An 18692-nucleotide genomic window follows, 5' to 3' on the forward strand; every position below is an offset into this window, starting at 1 on the left:
ACAAGCAACAGACTGATAGACTATGGCATAGACTTAAAGACAGACTGGCAGAGGGACAGACCGTTACAGACTGGCAGAGCGACAGACCGTTACAGACTGGCAGAGAGACAGACCGTTACAGACTGGCAGACCGTTACAGACTGGCAGACCGTTACAGACTGGCAGAGAGACAGACCGTTACAGACTGGCAGAGCGACAGACCGTTACAGACTGGCAGAGCGACAGACCGTTACAGACTGGCAGAGCGACAGACTGTTACAGACTGGCAGAGCGACAGACTGTTACAGACTGGCAGAGAGACAGACTGTTACAGACTGGCAGAGAGACAGACCGTTACAGACTGGCAGAGAGACAGACCGTTACAGACTGGCAGAGAGACAGACTGTTACATACTGGCAGAGAGACAGACTGTTACATACTGGCAGAGAGACAGACCGTTACATATTGGCAGAGAGAGGATGTTACAGACCGGCAGAGTGAGAGAGCTATAGAAGGACACACAGAAAGCCTCAGGAAGAGAGGAACGGAGAGAGGAGAGACAGACCGTTACAGACTGGCAGAGACAGGGTTTTACAGACTGCCAGAGAGACAGACCGTTACAGACTGGCAGAGACAGGATGTTACAGACCAGCAGAGTGAGAGAGCTATAGAAGGACATACAGAAAGCCTCAGGAAGAGAGGAACGGAGAGAGGAGAGACAGTTTCCAGGGAACACTCGTTTATTTCCTACCTTCTGCTCTCCATCTCCATCTCTCCTCTCGGCCCCTCAGCCCCAGGGGGCCCTGCCCACCCAGCAGCCCCATATCCAGCGGACCGGCCGGGGAAAAGGTCCAAACTCTAGCCCCTGGTCTCCTGGGACCTGCTGGGGTTTACACACCAGCTGCTGAGGGTGATGTCATCACACCCCTATGGACAGCCAGGGACGAGTACACTGAGTCTGCTTCTCAAGGGGTTTCTATGTGGACTAGGAGACTGAGTCTGCTTCTCAAGGGGTTTCTATGTGGACTAGTAGACAGTCTGCTTCTCAAGGGGTTTCTATGTGGACTAGGAGACAGTCTGCTTCTCAAGGGGTTTCTATGTGGACGAGTACACTGAGTCTGCTTCTCAGGGGGTTTCTATGTGGACTAGGAGACTGAGTCTGCTTCTCAAGGGGTTTCTATGTGGACTAGTAGACAGTCTGCTTCTCAAGGGGTTTCTATGTGGACTAGTAGACAGTCTGCTTCTCAAGGGGTTTCTATGTGGACTAGGAGACAGCGTCTGCTTCTCAAGGGGTTTCTATGTGGACTAGGAGACAGTCTGCTTCTCAAGGGGTTTCTATGTGGACTAGTAGACAGTCTGCTTCTCAAGGGGTTTCTATGTGGACTAGGAGACAGTCTGCTTCTCAAGGGGTTTCTATGTGGACTAGGAGACAGTCTGCTTCTCAAGGGGTTTCTATGTGGACGAGTACACTGAGTCTGCTTCTCAAGGGGTTTCTATGTGGACTAGGAGACAGTCTGCTTCTCAAGGGGTTTCTATGTGGACGAGTACACTGAGTCTGCTTCTCAGGGGGTTTCTATGTGGACTAGGAGACTGAGTCTGCTTCTCAAGGGGTTTCTATGTGGACTAGTAGACAGTCTGCTTCTCAAGGGGTTTCTATGTGGACTAGTAGACAGTCTGCTTCTCAAGGGGTTTCTATGTGGACTAGGAGACAGTCTGCTTCTCAAGGGGTTTCTATGTGGACTAGGAGACAGTCTGCTTCTCAAGGGGTTTCTATGTGGACTAGTAGACAGTCTGCTTCTCAAGGGGTTTCTATGTGGACTAGGAGACAGTCTGCTTTTTAAGGGGTTTCTATGTGGACTAGGAGACAGTCTGCTTCTCAAGGGGTTTCTATGTGGACGAGTACACTGAGTCTGCTTCTCAAGGGGTTTCTATGTGGACTAGGAGACAGTCTGCTTCTCAAGGGGTTTCTATGTGGACGAGTACACTGAGTCTGCTTCTCAAGGGGTTTCTATGTGGACTAGGAGACAGTCTGCTTCTCAAGGGTTTTCTATGTGGACGAGTACACTGAGTCTGCTTCTCAAGGGGTTTCTATGTGGACTAGTAGACAGTCTGCTTCTCAGGGGGTTTCTATGTGGACTAGGAGACAGTCTGCTTCTCAGGGGGTTTCTATGTGGACTAGTAGACAGTCTGCTCCTCAATGGGTTTCTATGTGGACTAGGAGACTGAATCTTCTTCTCAAGGGGTTTCTATGTGGAGTAGTAGACAGTCTGCTTCTCAAGGGTTTTCTATGTGGACGAGTACACTGAATCTGCTTCTCAAGGGGTTTCTATGTGGACTAGGAGACTGAGTCTGCTTCTCAAGGGGTTTCTATGTGGACTAGTAGACAGTCTGCTTCTCAAGGGGTTTCTATGTGGACTAGGAGACAGTCTGCTTCTCAAGGGGTTTCTATGTGGACTAGTAGACAGTCTGCTTCTCAAGGGGTTTCTATGTGGACTAGGAGACAGTCTGCTTCTCAAGGGGTTTCTATGTGGACTAGTAGACAGTCTGCTTCTCAAGGGGTTTCTATGTGGACTAGTAGACAGCGTCTGCTTCTCAAGGGGTTTCTATGTGGACTAGTAGACAGTCTGCTCCTCAAGGGGTTTCTATGTGGACTATGAGACTGAATCTGCTTCTCAAGGGGTTTCTATGTGGAGTAGTAGACTGAATCTGCTCCTCAATGGGTTTCTATGTGGACTAGTAGACAGTCTGCTCCTCAAGGGGTTTCTATGTGGACTAGGAGACTGAATCTGCTTCTCAAGGGGTTTCTATGTGGAGTAGTAGACTGAATCTGCTCCTCAATGGGTTTCTATGTGGACTAGTAGACTGAATCTGCTCCTCAAGGGGTTTCTATGTGGACTAGTACACGGTCTGCTTCTCAAGGGGTTTCTATGTAGACTAGGATATGGTCTGGTCTGCTTCTCAATTAAGGTGTGTGTGTGTGTGTGTGTGTGTGTGTGTGTGTGTGTCTGTGTCTGTGTGTGTGTGTCTGTGTCTGTGTCTGTGTGTGTGTGTGTGTGTGTGTAATGAGACAGATAGCAGTACGCTGGTTGAGACGTTAGGCACCAGGAGGTGAGTTGAGTTATATTATATTATCCAATCAGAAGACAGATTTACACTTACACAAGATCAACGACACACACCCTCTCTCTACATCGTTACACATCTCTGTAAGTTTCCTGTAAGACAGTAGACACTTGAGTTAACTCCCCAAGATCAGATAAGGCCTATAGCCTTTAGCTCAGCGGACACACAAAACAAGATCAGATGAGGCCTATAGCCTTTAGCTCAGCGGACACACAAAACAAGATCCATCATCATCCTCATTATCAACATCATCAACATCCTCATTTACCATCCTCATTGTCATCATCCTCATTATCCTCATTACCATCCTCATTATCATCATTATCATCAACATCCTCATTATCCTCATTCTCATTGTTATCATCCTCATCATCATTGTAATCCTCCTCATCATACCCAGTCACTCTTGACACAAGAAAAGAAATGTTCCAGTGTAGTCCTGTTTGACACATTTAACTGGTAATATAATCAGATCTCTCTTTAAACAGTTACAGAACACCGCCCACCCCCCCGGTACTAATAACCAGTTAACTAACCTAGTACTAACTAACCCCCCTGGTTAACTAACCAAGTACTAACTAACTAACCCCCTAGTTAACTAAACTAGTACTGACTAACCCCCCTGGTTAACTAACCAAGTACTAACTAACTAACCACCTAGTTAACTAACCTAGTTCTAACTAACCCCCCTGGTTAACTAACCAAGTACTAACTAACTAACCCCCTAGTTAACTAAACTAGTACTAACTAACACCATGGTTAACTAAACCAGTACTAACTAAGTCCCCTGGTTAAGTATCAACTATAACATCCCTGTTTGGCAGTGGTCAGATAAGTCCTAGACAGCATCTGAAATCACACACTGATCTCCCTATGCACTACTTTCTACTGGGCCAGGGACCTGGTCAATAGCAGGCCACTATAGAGGGAATGGGCCCTCTCTGGTCAATAGCAGGTCACTATAGAGGGAATGGGCCAGGGACCTGGTCAATAGCAGGTCACTATAGAGGGAATGGGCCCTCTCTGGTCAATAGCAGGTCACTATAGAGGGAATGGGCCCTCTCTGGTCAATAGCAGGTCACTATAGAGGGAATGGGCCCTCTCTGGTCAATAGCAGGTCACTATAGAGGGAATGGGCCCTCTTTGGTCAATAGCAGGTCACTATAGAGGGAATGGGCCCTCTCTGGTCAATAGCAGGTCACTATAGAGGGAATGGGCCCTCTCTGGTCAATAGCAGGTCACTATAGAGGGAATGGGCCCTCTCTGGTCAATAGCAGGTCACTATAGAGGGAATGGGCCCCGGTCTCAGAGCGATATCTAGAGATGGGTGGTTGGACTGGGTTGACAGACTACTGGAGATGAACCCTGGTGTGTCTGTCTGTTTCCAGTTGCAGTGAATGCTATTCTGAGGTGTGGTTATTGGGCTCTGTGGCACAAAATGGCTGCAGTGTGTCTGTGCGTTTCCAGTTGCAGTGAATACTATTCTGAGGTGTGGTTGTTGGGCTCTGTGGCACAAAATGGCTGCAGTGTGTCTCCCTGGTAACGGAGGACACTGGACCCTGAACTCTGACCCTGCTTTGGCACAGTTTTACAGTAACGTAACATGGTGTGTGAGGTGGTGGTGGTGACAGTACCAAGGAGGCTACGTATATTCAGCCTCCCTCCCTGTAATAACATGATGCTAACATGCTAACATGCTAACACGTCATAACAATTCTAGTATTCTGACAGTAAATCCCTAATCAATACAAAAACAATACCCTGATTGATCATTAATAGTAGAAAGTCGATCAGTTCGATCAGTCGGTCAATATTGGTCCCAGAACAGTGGGAGGTCATTTGATTGGTTGATGGTGGAATGTAACTGATTGATTTTATTATCGATTAGTTAAAATCGATTGATTCAGCATTTATAGGATTTCAAAGACACATTGGGTCCTTCTGTTCTGTTGAGTAGAAGTTGTCTTTAACCGCTGATCAGAGGTCAGATCTCCATAATGGTTCAGACTGGGGCATTGGGGGGAATCTGATCCTAGATCTGTGTTTAGGTTAGGGTTTGAACAGTAGATATGGGTAGTGGATATGGCTAATTCTCCCAATTCTCTCCCCTTCTCTCCCAAAGTATGCACTTGTTCACTTGAAAGGAAATGAATGGTAAAATGGAAGCTCTACTCCAGCTTTACACCATTACAATGTTTTTACATTTGTGTTTATTTTTTATTTTTTATTTTACCTTCATTTAACTAGGCAAGTCAGTTAAGAACAAATTCTTATTTGTAATGACGGTCTACCCCCGGCCAAAACTGGACGACGCTGGGCCAATCGTGCCCCGCCCTATTAGGACTCCCGATCATGTGATACAGCCTGGATTTGAACCAGGGTCTGTAGTGACGACTCCAGCACTGAGATACAGTGCCTTAGACCGCTGTAATAAAGCCTAGATTTGAACCAGGGACTGTAGTGACGCTTCTTGAACTGAGATGCAGTGCCTTAGACCGCCGTGCCACTCGGGAGTAGTGGACAAGTGCACGTCAAGAGGGAGGAGAGATAATTGAGACACGCCCTTGGTCCTAAACCATATCCTGGTAATGAAATGAGATCTGGAAGAAGGGGGCAGGATCATGGAGCTAATGCAGCGCTGTGATTGGTCAGTCCATGTCGGGGTACTCTGGGTTAACAAATGAGAATCCCTGGAACTCTTCCTGGTCCAGGTTCATGATGACCTCCTGGTCAGGGGGGGTCAAGACGGGGGGGTGGCGTGTAAAGAAACGGTCAAAGTTCTCTGCGTCGCGACCACACTGTGGAGGAGGGAGAGAGAAGAGGGATGGATGGATGAAATAAAAACACAGAAAGTAGAGGAGAAACAGAGGATAAATATAATGGAGATGGACAGAGTCATCCGGTCCTCATCCACAACAGAATATAAATATAATGTAGATGGATGGAGAGTCATCCAGTCCTCATCCACAACAAAATATAAATATAATGAAGTAGATGGATGGAGAGTCATCCAGTCCTCATCCACAACATAATATAAATATAATGAAGTAGATGGATGGAGAGTCATCCAGTCCTCATCCACAACAGAATATAAATATAATGTAGATGGATGGAGAGTCATCCAGTCCTCATCCATAATATAATATAAATATAATGTAGATGGACGGAGAGTCATCCGGTCCTCATCCACAACATAATATAAATATAATGAAGTAGATGGACAGAGAGTCATCCATTCCTCATCCACAACAGAAAATAAATATAATGTAGATGGACAGAGTCATCCAGTCCTCATCCACAACATAATATAAATATAATGTAGATGGATGGAGAGTCATCCGGTCCTCATCCATAATATAATATACTGAAGTAGATGGATGGAGAGTCATCCAGTCCTCATCCACAACAAAATATAAATATAATGAAGTAGATGGATGTCAAGTCATCCAGTCCTCATCCACAACATAATATAAATATAATGAAGTAGATGGATGTCAAGTCATCCAGTCCTCATCCACAACATAATATAAATATAATGAAGTAGATGGATGGAGAGTCATCCGGTCCTCATCCATAATATAATATAATGAAGTAGATGGATGGAGAGTCATCCAGTCCTCATCCACAACATAATATAAATATAATGAAGTAGATGGATGGAGAGTCATCCGGTCCTCATCCATAATATAATATAATGAAGTAGATGGATGGAGAGTCATCCAGTCCTCATCCACAACATAATATAAATATAATGAAGTAGATGGATGGAGAGTCATCCGGTCCTCATCCACAACAGAATATAAATATAATGTAGATTGATGCAGAGTCATCCGGTCCTCATCCACAACAGAATATAATAATTCTTTTTTTCCACCAGTGTGGTGCTGATTCATTTCATACCAACTTAAAACGACTCTGAAGGAAAAAAATAAATAACAGAAACTCAAGGGGTAAAAGCTGGTCATTGGATGAATGGACTAGTGACGTAAGAATGAGAATATTGGATTGGATAATAAAATCAGCCAACCAATCACAATTCGGACCGGACATCCTTGGACTTTCATTGGTTCAAATGAGTCAATGAAGCCTCACCATCCTGTGACCTAGCGACAACGCGAACCAGTGGGTTCAATTATGCTGAGCCGTGGGACACCGGGCTGAGGGACACCGGGCTGAGGGACACCGGGCTGAGGGACACCGGGCTGAGGCCTGTGAACGGGCGGTGAGGGAGGAGTAGCCTTCTCTAACAGAACAGCAATTATGCTGAGCCGTGGGACAGATTAATGGAATCCCCTCAATGAGACACCTACCCTGGGTCAGATTAATGGAACCCCCTCAATGAGACGCCTACCCTGGAGCCTGGGTCAGATTAATGGAACCCCCTCAATGAGACGCCTACCCTGGAGCCTGGGTCAGATTAATGGAATCCCCTCAATGAGACGCCTACCCTGGAGCCTGGGTCAGATTAATGGAATCCCCTCAATGAGACGCCTACCCTGGGTCAGATTAATGGAATCCCCTCAATGAGACGCCTACCCTGGAGCCTGGGTCAGATTAATGGAATCCCCTCAATGAGACGCCTACCCTGGAGCCTGGGTCAGATTAATAGAATCCCCTCAATGAGACGCCTACCCTGGAGCCTGGGTCAGATTAATGGAACCCCCTCAACGAGACGCCTACCCTGGAGCCTGGGTCAGATTAATGGAATCCCCTCAATGAGACACCTACCCTGGAGCCTGGGTCAGATTAATGGAATCCCCTCAATGAGATGCCTACCCTGGAGCCTGGGTCAGATTAATGGAACCCCCTCAATGAGACGCCTACCCTGGAGCCTGGGTCAGATTAATGGAATCCCCTCAATGAGACGCCTACCCTGGAGCCTGGGTCAGATTAATGGAATCCCGTCAATGAGACATTGGCATCTGTTGGCTCAGACTAATGGCGGATGATATTTGAGGTTTGTGGGCAGGGCTTGGGGGATGAATGAACCAATTGCTGTTTGACTTGCCTTTGACTTTTTCCCACATTTTGTTGTTGTTACAAAGTGGATTCAAATGGATTTAATTGTCATTGTTTTAATCAACAATCTACACAAAATACTCTGGAATGTAAAATTGGAAGAAAAATTGTAACATTTGTAAAAACTGTATGAAAAATAAAACAAATATATTTCTTGATTAGGTAAGTATTTAACCCCCTGAGTCAATACATGTTAGAATCACCTTTGACAACGATTAGAGCTGTGAGTCTTTCTGGGTAAGTCTCTAAGAGCTTTGCACACCTGGATTGTGCAACACTTGCACATTAAACTTTAAAAAATGATCCAAGCACTGTCAAGTTGGTTGCTGATCATTGCTAGACAGACATTGTCAAGTCTTGCCATAGATTTTCAAGCCAATTTAAGCCAAAACTGTAACGAGGCCACTCAGGGACATTCAATGTCATCTTGGTAAGCTCCTCCAGTTTAGATTTGGCCTTGTGGTTTAGGTTATTGTCCTGTTGAAAGGTGAATTTGTTTCCCAGTGTCTGTTGGAAAGCAGACTGAACCAGGTTTTCCTTTAGGATTTTGCCTGTGCTTAGCTCTATTCTGTTTCTTTTTATCCTAAAAACCTCCCTAGTCCTTGCCGATGACAAGCATACCCATAACATGATGCAGCCCCCACCATGCTTTAAAATATAAAGAGCGGTACTCAGTGATGTGTTGTGTTGGATATTCTCCAAACATAACGTTTTGTATTCAGGACATGAAGTTAATTTCTTTGCCATTTTTTTTGCAGTTTTACTTTAGTGCCTTATTGCAAACAGGATGCATAATTTGGAATATTTTTTATTCTGTACAGCCTTCCTTATTTTCACTCTGTCATTTAGATGTGTATTGTGGAGTAACTACAATGTTGATCCATCCTCAGTTTTCTCCTATCACAGCCATTAAACTCTGTAGTCGTTTTAAAAAGTCAACATTGGCCTCATGGTGAAATCCCTGAGCAGTTTCCTTCCTCTCCAGCAACTGAGTTAGGAAGGACGCCTGTTACTTTTGTAGTGACTGGGTGTATTGATACACCATCCAAAGTGTAATTAATAACTTCACCATGCTCAAAGGGATATTCAATGTCTGCTTTTTTACATTTTTACCCATCTACCAATAGATGGCCTTCTTTTTGATGCATTGGAAAACCTCCCTGGTCTTTATGTTTGAATCTTTGTTTGAAATTCACTGCTCGACTGAGGGACCTTACAGTTAATTGTATGTGTGGGGTACGGAGATGAGGTAGTCATTCAAAAATCATGTTAAACACTATTATTGCACACAGAGTCCATGCAATTTATTATGTTAAGCACATTTCACTCCTGAACTACTTTAGGCTTGACATAACAAAGGGGTTAAATACTTATTGACTCAAGACATTTCAGGTTCTCAAACAGGTTCTCAATTTTTTTTCTTCTAAAAACATAATTTCACTTTGACATTATGGGGTATTGTGTAAAGGCCAGTGACACAAAATCTCAAATGAATCCAATTTAAATTCAGGCTGTTACAAAACAACATTTGGAAAAAGTACCTGTTTTTACCAGATCTAGTGGATCTAGAATATTCTATAGGTTTACAGCTTAGAGATCTAGTGGAACTATTCTACAGCTTAGAGATCTAGTGGATCTATTCTACAGCTTAGAGATCTAGTGGATCTATTCTACAGCGTAGAGATCTAGTGGATCTATTCTACAGCGTAGAGATCTAGTGGATCTATTCTACAGCGTAGAGATCTAGTGGATCTATTCTACAGCGTAGAGATCTAGTGGATCTATTCTACAGCTTAGAGATCTAGTGGAACTATTCTACAGATTAGAGATCTAGTGGATCTATTCTACAGCTTAGAGATCTAGTGGTCTATTCTACAGCTTAGAGATCTAGTGGATCTATTCTACAGCTTAGAGATCCAGTGGATCTATTCTACAGCTTAGGGTTTGAAGGGGTAGTAGGTAGTTATAATGAGGGTATAGAGGGTTATATATATATAGGTAGAGATAGGTTATAAAGGTTAGACTCACAGCTTTGGGTTTGAAGGGCGGCTGGACTTCCTTGTTCTCCAGTTTGTCCCAGTCCATGTAACGGAAGAAAGCATGTTCCTTTATATCCCTCTCCCCCTCCGGACCACAGCCCAGACGTTTCCCTGGGTGCTTAGTCATCAACTAGAGACAGGGGTCAGAGGTCAGAGTGTGTGTGTGAGAGTGAGAGATAGAGAGTGTAAGTGTGTATACTCACCCCTTTGCAGATGGCGACAGCCTCCTTGGACATGGACTTGGGGTAGGAGACGTGGTGCTCCATGATGGACTGAAACAACTCATCCTCATCCTCACCATCGAACGGAGGCTGGGGAGGGACACACAGAGCACCGCTGAGAGGACACGGCTGACATTCTGCACTACGTACTGTAAGACTATGTACCGAGACAAATATCACCCACCCACACACACACACACACCCCCCTACCTGTCCAGCCAGCATCTCGTAGAGCAGAACTCCAAAGGCCCACCAGTCCACGGACTTCCCATAGGGCTGGTAAGCTATGATCTGGAGGAGAGGAGAGAGGGATGAGATAGGAGGAGGATAGAGGGATGAGATAGGAGGAGGATAGAGGACTAAGGGGGGGAGGAGAGAGGGATGAGATAGGAGGAGGATAGAGGACTAAGGGGGGGAGGAGAGAGGGATGAGATAGGAGGAGGATAGAGGACTAAGGGGGAGGAGAGAGGGATGAGATAGGAGGAGGATAGAGGACTAAGGGGAGAGGAGAGGGATGATATAGGAGGAGGATAGAGGACTAAGGGGAGAGGAGAGAGGGATGAGAAAGGAGGATAGAGGACTAAGGGGGGAGGAGAGGGATGAGATAGGAGGATAGAGGACTAAGGGGAGAGGAGATAGGGATGAGATAGGAGGAGGATAGAGGACTAAGGGGGGAGGATAGAGGGATGAGATAGGAGGATGATAGAGGACTAAGGGGGGAGGAGAGAGGGATGAGATAGGAGGATGATAGAGGACTAAGGGGGGAGGAGAGAGGGATGAGATAGGAGGATAGAGGACTAAGGGGGGAGGAGAGGGATGAGATGGGAGGATAGAGGACTAAGGGGAGAGGAGAGAGGGATGAGATAGGAGGAGGATAGAAGACTAAGGGGGGGAGAGGGAAGAGATAGGAGGAGGATAGAGGACTAAGGGGGGAGAGGGAAGAGATAGGAGGAGGATAGAGGACTAAGGAGAGGAGAGAGGGATGAGATAGGAGGATGATAGAGGACTAAGGGGGGGAGGAGAGAGGGATGAGATAGGAGGAGGATAGAAGACTAAGGGGGGGAGAGGGAAGAGATAGGAGGAGGATAGAGGACTAAGGGGAGAGGAGAGGGATGAGATAGGAGGAGGATAGAGGACTAAGGGGGGGAGAGGAGAAATAAGAGGATAGGGAGCTGAAGAACAGAAGAGACCATTACCTCAGGAGCGATGTAGTCTGGGAGGAGAGAGGACTAAGGGGAGGAGAGGAGAAAGAAGAGGATAGGGAGCTGAAGAACAGAAGAGACCATTACCTCAGGAGCGATGTAGTCTGGGAGGAGAGAGGACTAAGGGGGGAGGAGAGGAGAAAGAAGAGGATAGGGAGCTGAAGAACAGAAGAGACCATTACCTCAGGAGCGATGTAGTCTGGGAGGAGAGAGGACTAAGGGGAGGAGAGAGGGATGAGATAGGAGGAGGATAGAGGACTAAGGGGGATGAGAGAGGGATGAGATAGGAGGAGGATAGAGGACTAAGGGGGGAGGAGAGAGGGATGAGATAGGAGGAGGATAGAGGACTAAGGGGAGGGGAGGAGAGAGGGATGAGATAGGAGGATAGAGGACTAAGGGGGGGAGGAGAAAGAAGAGGATAGGGAGCTGAAGAACAGAAGAGACCATTACCTCAGGAGCGATGTAGTCTGGGGTCCCACAGAAGGTCTTGGTGGTGACACCGTCTAACATGTTCTCTTTACACATCCCAAAGTCAGCTATCTTAATGTGACCTTCTGCATCCAGCATCACGTTGTCCAGCTTCAGATCCCTAGGAGAGACACACACACACGTTAAACATACACACACGTTAAACATACACTATATATACAAAAGTATGTGGACACCCGTGTGTATTCGGTTGTTTCAGCCACACCCGTTGCTGACCGGTGTATAAAGTTGAGCACACAGCCTTTCAATCTCCATAGACAAACATTGGCAGTAGAACGTCCTTAATGAAGAGCTCAGTGATGTTCAACGTGGCACCGTCTTAGGATGCCACCTTTCCAACAAGTCAGTTTGTCAAATTTCTGCCCTGCTAGGGCTGCCCCGGTCAACTGTAAGTGCTGTTATTGTGAAGTGAAAACGTCTAGGAGCAACAACGCCTCAGCCGCTAAGTGGTAGGCCACACAAGCTCACAGAACAGGCCTGCCGAGTGCTGAAGCAGGAAGCGCATAAAAGTCATCTGTCCTTGGTTGCAACACTCACTACCGAGTTCCGAACTGCCTCTGGAAACAACGTCGGCACAAGAACTGTTCGTCGGGAGCTTCGTGAAATGGGTTTCCGTGGCTGAGCAGCCGCACACAAGGCTAAGATCACCGTGCGTAATGCAAAAGCGTCGGCCGGAGTGGTGTAAAGCTCGCCGCCATTGAACTCTGCAGCAGCGGAAATGCATTCTATGGAGTGATGAATCACGCTTCACAATGTGGCAGTCCGACAGCCGAATCCGACCAGTCAGCACAAACACGCGTTGAGAACAACGTCTCCATGACAACAGCGTCTGGACATCAGAACAGCGATTACTAACCCGGATTTGGATGAAGAAGATTTCTACTTCAACGAGTTGGCAGCTCTGGACGTTTAGCCCGGATCAGGCCCTAATCCCCGGGAAGCGGCAGGGGAAAGAGAGGCTAGCGAGGCTCCGGCGTGACAAGACGTTTGAGAGAATGGAGACCGCGGCTTTCCCTCTGTTGGCGAACGTGCAGAACAAACTGGATGAGCTCCGTTCAAGACTACCGTATGTTTCTCGGAGTCATTGCTGAACAAGGACGTGGATTTATTTATTTCACCTTTATTTAACCAGGTAGGCCAGTCGAGAACAAGATCTCATCTACAACTGTGACCTGGTCAAGATAAGCAAAGCAGTGTGACATAAACAACAACAGAGTTACATATGGTATAAACAAACACAGTCAATAATACAGTAGAAAAAAAGAAAGTCTATACACAGTGTGTGTAAATGGTTTAGGAGGTAAAGCAATAAATAGAGCATGGTAGCAAAGTAATTACAATTTAGCAGATTAACACTGGAGTGATAGATGAGCAGATGACGATGAGCAGATGATGGTGTGTAAGTAGTGATACTGGTGGGCAAAAGAGCAGCAAAGTAAATGAAAACAATATGGGGATGAGGTAGGTAGATTGGGTGGGCTATTTACAGATGGATTATGTACAGCTGCAGCGATTGGTTAGCTGCTGAGATAGTTGATGTTTAAAGTTAGTGAGGGAAATGTCCAGCTTCAGCAATTTTTTGCAATTCGTTCGAGTCACTGGCAGCAGAGAACTGGAAGGAAAGGCAGCCAAAGTAGGTGTTGGCTTTGGGGATGACTGGTGAGATATACCTGCTGGAGCGCATGCTACGGGTGGGTGCTGCTATGGTGACCAGTGAGCTGAGATAAGGTGGAGCTTTACCTAGCAAAGACTTATAGATGACCTGGAGCCAGTGGGTCTGGCTAAGAATATGTAGCGAGGGCCAGCCGACTAGAGCATACAGGTCGCAGTGGTGGGTAGTATATGGGGCTTTGGTGAAAAAACAGATGGCACTGTGATAGACTGCATCCAGTTTGCTGAGTAGAGTATTGGAAGCTATTTTGTAGATGACATCGCCGAAGTCGAGGATCGGTAGGATAGTCAGTTTTACGAGGGTAAATTTGGCGGCGTGGGTGAAGGAGGCCTTGTTGCGAAATAGAAAGCCGATTCTAGATTCGATTTTGGATCGGAGATGTTTGATATGAGTCTGGAAGGAGAGTTTACAGTCTAGCCAGACACCTGGGTATTTGTAGGATATATAACTCTCTGGTTTTTCTATGCATCGTCAAGACCGGATGGCAGACCCGGGTAAGGTGAGAGGGGGAGGGTTGCGTCCCGTTGTCAACAACAGCCGGTGTGTTTCTAATGTTAAGAAAGAGTTTTTGTTAGAAAGAGTTGCAGACCATTCTATTTACCGAGAGAGTTTACTGACGTACTTTAAAGTATTTTTACTGAAGTACTTTACACCACTGAGAAAGGCTCTGGTTTTAGAAGATACAAGGTTACGACTGTTCAGAATGATGATATGATACGAGGTTATGATGAATAAGTTGACTGTTTATAGATGTGATAGGTAAAGACCTTTAGAGTTTAATTTGGGAGCTGGTAACTCTTTAAAGATCCGCACGGTGCCCCAGATCCTAATGAGTGTTACATGATTCATTTAAATTGGGTAACAAGTAAACATATTTAGGTTGATTCGATAAATAACAGTCTTTAGATTAATGTTAAAAGTCAAATCACGACACCAGTGATGCGAGCCTACCAGACAAGTTAAATGCCTTCTATGCTTGCTTCGAGACAAGCAACACTGAACCATGCATGAGAGCACCAGCTGTTCCTGTGAAATGCTTACTTACGAGCCCTTTCCCAACAATGCAGAGTTAGAAAGTAAGACAAATTTGCAAAAAAAAAATAAAGGAAATAGTGACACAATAATGAGTCTATGTACAAGGAGTACAAGTACCGAGTCAATGTGCAGGGGTATGAGGTTGTTGAGGTAATATGTAACTAGGCAAGTCAGTTACGAACATATTCTTATTTACAATGAAGGCCTACCCCGGCCAAAGCTGGGCCAATTGTGCGCCGCCCTATGGGACTCCCAATCACGGCCGGTTGTGATACAGCCTGGAATCGAACCAGGGTCTGTAGTGACGCCTCTAGCCCTGAGAAGCAGTGCCTTAGACTGCTGCGGATCTGAGGGCCCATGACAAATCTTTTCAGTCTCCTGAGGGGGAAGAGGCGTTGTCGCGCCCGTTTCACGACCGTGTCAGTGTGTTTGGACCATGATAGACCATTAGGGATGTGGACCCACTCTCCACCCGCTCCACTACAACAGGTTGATGCTCGGCCCTCTGCTTCCTGTAGTCACCACACGTAACAAACATTCACAAGGCCGCTGGGCCAGACGGAATACCACACGTAACAAACATTCACAAGGCCGCTGGGCCAGACGGAATACCACACGTAACAAACATTCACAAGGCCGCTGGGCCAGACGGAATACCACACGTAACAAACATTCACAAGGCCGCTGGGCCAGACGGAATACCACACGTAACAAACATTCACAAGGCCGCTGGGCCAGACGGAATACCACACGTAACAAACATTCACAAGGCCGCTGGGCCAGACGGAATACCACACGTAACAAACATTCACAAGGCCGCTGGGCCAGACGGAATACCACACGTAACAAACATTCACAAGGCCGCGGGGCCAGACGGAATACCACACGTAACAAACATGAAGTAAAACAGTCACTCACCGGTAAACGATGCCTTTGGAATGGAGGAAGAGGAGGCCGATGGAGATCTCTGCAGCATAGAAACTACACACCACACTGAGTTAGACCAGGCACAGGAGTGCGTGCGTGTGTGCGTGTGTCTGTGTGTGTGTGTGCGTGTGTGTGTGCGTGTGTGTGTGCGTGTGTGTGTGCGTGTGTGTGTGTGTGTGTGTGTGCGTGTGTGTGTGCGTGTGTGTGTGCGTGTGTGTGTGCGTGTGTGCGTGTCTGTGTGTGTGTGTGTGTGTGCGTGTGTGTGTGCGTGTGTGTGTGCGTGTGTGTGTGCGTGTGTGTGTGCGTGTGTGCGTGTCTGTGTGTGTGTGTGCGTGTGTGTGTGTCTGTGTGTGTGTGTGTGTGTGTGTGTGTGTGTGTGTGTGTGTGTGTGTGTGTGGTGTCTGTGTGTGTGTACTCACACAGCGTGGGGTTCCTTGAACTTGCCGACCTGCTGGATCTGATACATGAGGTCTCCTCCGTTGATATACTCCATCACAAAATATAACCTGTCCTGGAGAGAGAGAGAGAGAGAGAGAGAGAGAGAGAGAGAAGGGTTAAAGAGAGAGGGGAGGGAGATAGAAACAGAGAGAAAGACAGAGAGAGACACAGAGAGAGGGACATAGAAAGAGATTAGACAGAGAGAGAGAGAGAGAGAGAAACTCCATCAACAAGAACACCCCTTCAAGCAGACCCGGAGAGCTGGAGGTGGAGAGAGACATATCTGCACTTTGGACTGTGGTGAGACAACTTCAACAGGAGAAAGAGCAGGAGAAGAACAGAGCACTAGAGGATAGGATCAGACTGCTGGAGGAGAGGGTGATAACGATGACGTGTGACAGAGAACAACCCACTAGAGAGCTGGCCACCCCCGCAGAGAAGCCAGCAGAACAGTCCACCTCAGACCCTGACCAAAGTCTCCCCACCACAGCAGAACAGTCCACCTCAGACCCTGACCAAAGTCTCCACACCACAGCAGAACAGTCCACCCCAGACATTGACCAAAGTCTCCACATCACAGCAGAACAGTCCAGTACAAATTGATGGAAGCGGTGTTGGGGGGAGTGTATACGACGTTATAAAATCAATGTACACAAACAACAAATTGGCAATAAAACACACCAATTTATTTCCTTAGGACCGCGGGGTGAGACAGGGATGCAGCTTGAGCCCCACCCTCTTCAGCATATTTATCAGTAAATTGGCGAAGGCACTAGAACAGTCTGCAGCACCCGGCCTCACCCTACTGGACTCAGAAATCACCACCCTGCTGGACTCAGAAATCACCACCCTGCTGGACTCAGAAATCACCACTCTGCTGGACTCAGAAATCACCACCCTGCTGGACTCAGAAATCACCACCCTGCTGGACTCAGAAATCACCCCCCTACTGGACTCAGAAATCACCCCCCTACTGGACTCAGAAATCACCCCCCTACTGGACTCAGAAATCACCCCCCTACTGGACTCAGAAATCACCACCCTACTGGACTCAGAAATCACCACCCTACTGGACTCAGAAATCACCACCCTACTGGACTCAGAAATCACCACCCTACTGGACTCAGAAATCACCACCCTACTGGACTCAGAAATCACCACCCTACTGGACTCAGAAATCACCCCCCTACTGGACTCAGAAATCACCCCCCTACTGGACTCAGAAATCAAAATATCTACTGTTTGCAGATGATCTGGTGCTTCTGTCCCCAACCAAGGAGGTCCTACAGCAGCACCTGGACCTTCTTCATAGATTCTGTCAGACTTGGGCCCTGACAGTGAGTCTCAATAAGATAAATATTATGGTATTTATATTAATATCATATTGATATTAATATTATAATATTAAGATAAATATTATGGTGTTCCAGAAAAGGTCCCGTAGCCAAGACAACAAATACCAATTCTGTCTAGATACTGCTGCTCTAGAGCACAAACACAAACAGACCCCACAGAGCCCCAGGACAGAAACACAATTAGACTCAACCAAATCACGAGAAAGCAAAAATATAACTATTTGACACACTAGAAATAATCAACCAAGAAACAGAGCAAACTGGAATGTTATTTGGCCCTAAACAGAGAATACACAGTGGCAGAATACCTGACCACTGTGACTGGCCCTAAACAGAGAGTACACAGTGGCAGAATACCTGACCACTGTGACTGACCCTAAACAGAGAGTACACAGTGGCAGAATACCTGACCACTGTGACTGACCCTAAACAGAGAGTACACAGTGGCAGAATACCTGACCACTGTGACTGACCCTAAACAGAGAATACACAGTGGCAGAATACCTGACCACTGTGACTGGCCCTAAACAGAGGGTACACAGTGGCAGAATACCTGACCACTGTTACTGACCCAAAATTAAGAAAATATTTGACTATGTACAGACTCAGTGAGCATAGCCTTCCTATTGAAGGAGGACACCATAGACAGACCTGGCTCTCAAGAGAAGACAAAGAGAGGGAGGAGAGAGGTAGAGAGAAAGACAGCAAGGATTGAGAAAGAGAGAGAGCGAGAGCGAGAGCGAGAGCGAGAGAGAGAGAGAGAGGGAGAGAGAGAGGGAGGGAGGGAGAGAGACTGTTCAGTATTCCCCAGGTATTCCCAGAATTCCACCTCAGAAAACACTGATAAAAGCAGTACACCTGCTCTTGAGGATGGTGTGTGCCTCTGTGTGTGTGTGTGTATGTGTGTGTGTGTGTGTGTTTACCATGGTCTGGAAGCAGGAGTGGAGCTGTGTGAGGAAGGGAGGTTTCCCGGACAGGGCCAGGACTCTCTTCTCCACCATGGTGCACTCCACATCATCATCCTGAATCACAACATCCTTCTTCAGGATCTTCACGGCGTACAGCTCGTCTGCCCCTTTACGCTCCGCTAACATCACCTAGAGAGGAGGGGATATTTAACAGGGTCTTTACGCTCCGCTAACATCACCTGGAGACGAGGGGATATTTAACAGGACCTTTAACAGAGTAACACA

At 46.6% G+C, this 18692-nt stretch overlaps 1 protein-coding gene across 2 annotated transcripts in view; it reads right to left on the reverse strand.

The window, feature by feature from the left end:
• LOC129839676 (protein kinase C beta type) overlaps positions 1 to 18692 on the reverse strand; it is a 132227-nt gene that overhangs the window by 5655 nt on the left and 107880 nt on the right. The window contains exons 10-17 of one of the 2 annotated variants that reach the window (XM_055907229.1): positions 18423 to 18596; positions 16126 to 16217; positions 15698 to 15760; positions 12034 to 12172; positions 10592 to 10672; positions 10364 to 10471; positions 10150 to 10290; positions 3066 to 5900 (exon numbers count right to left, since the gene is read on the reverse strand). In XM_055907229.1, coding sequence (XP_055763204.1) covers positions 5751 to 5900; positions 10150 to 10290; positions 10364 to 10471; positions 10592 to 10672; positions 12034 to 12172; positions 15698 to 15760; positions 16126 to 16217; positions 18423 to 18596 — 948 coding nt within the window. In that variant the 3' untranslated portion in view covers positions 3066 to 5750. Of the gene's footprint in view, positions 1 to 3065; positions 5901 to 10149; positions 10291 to 10363; positions 10472 to 10591; positions 10673 to 12033; positions 12173 to 15697; positions 15761 to 16125; positions 16218 to 18422; positions 18597 to 18692 lie in introns of those variants that run through there. The other variant, XM_055907228.1, reaches the window with a different exon arrangement.

Source organism: Salvelinus fontinalis, chromosome 40, assembly GCF_029448725.1.
Source record: "Salvelinus fontinalis isolate EN_2023a chromosome 40, ASM2944872v1, whole genome shotgun sequence".
Classification (NCBI taxonomy): domain Eukaryota; kingdom Metazoa; phylum Chordata; class Actinopteri; order Salmoniformes; family Salmonidae; genus Salvelinus; species Salvelinus fontinalis.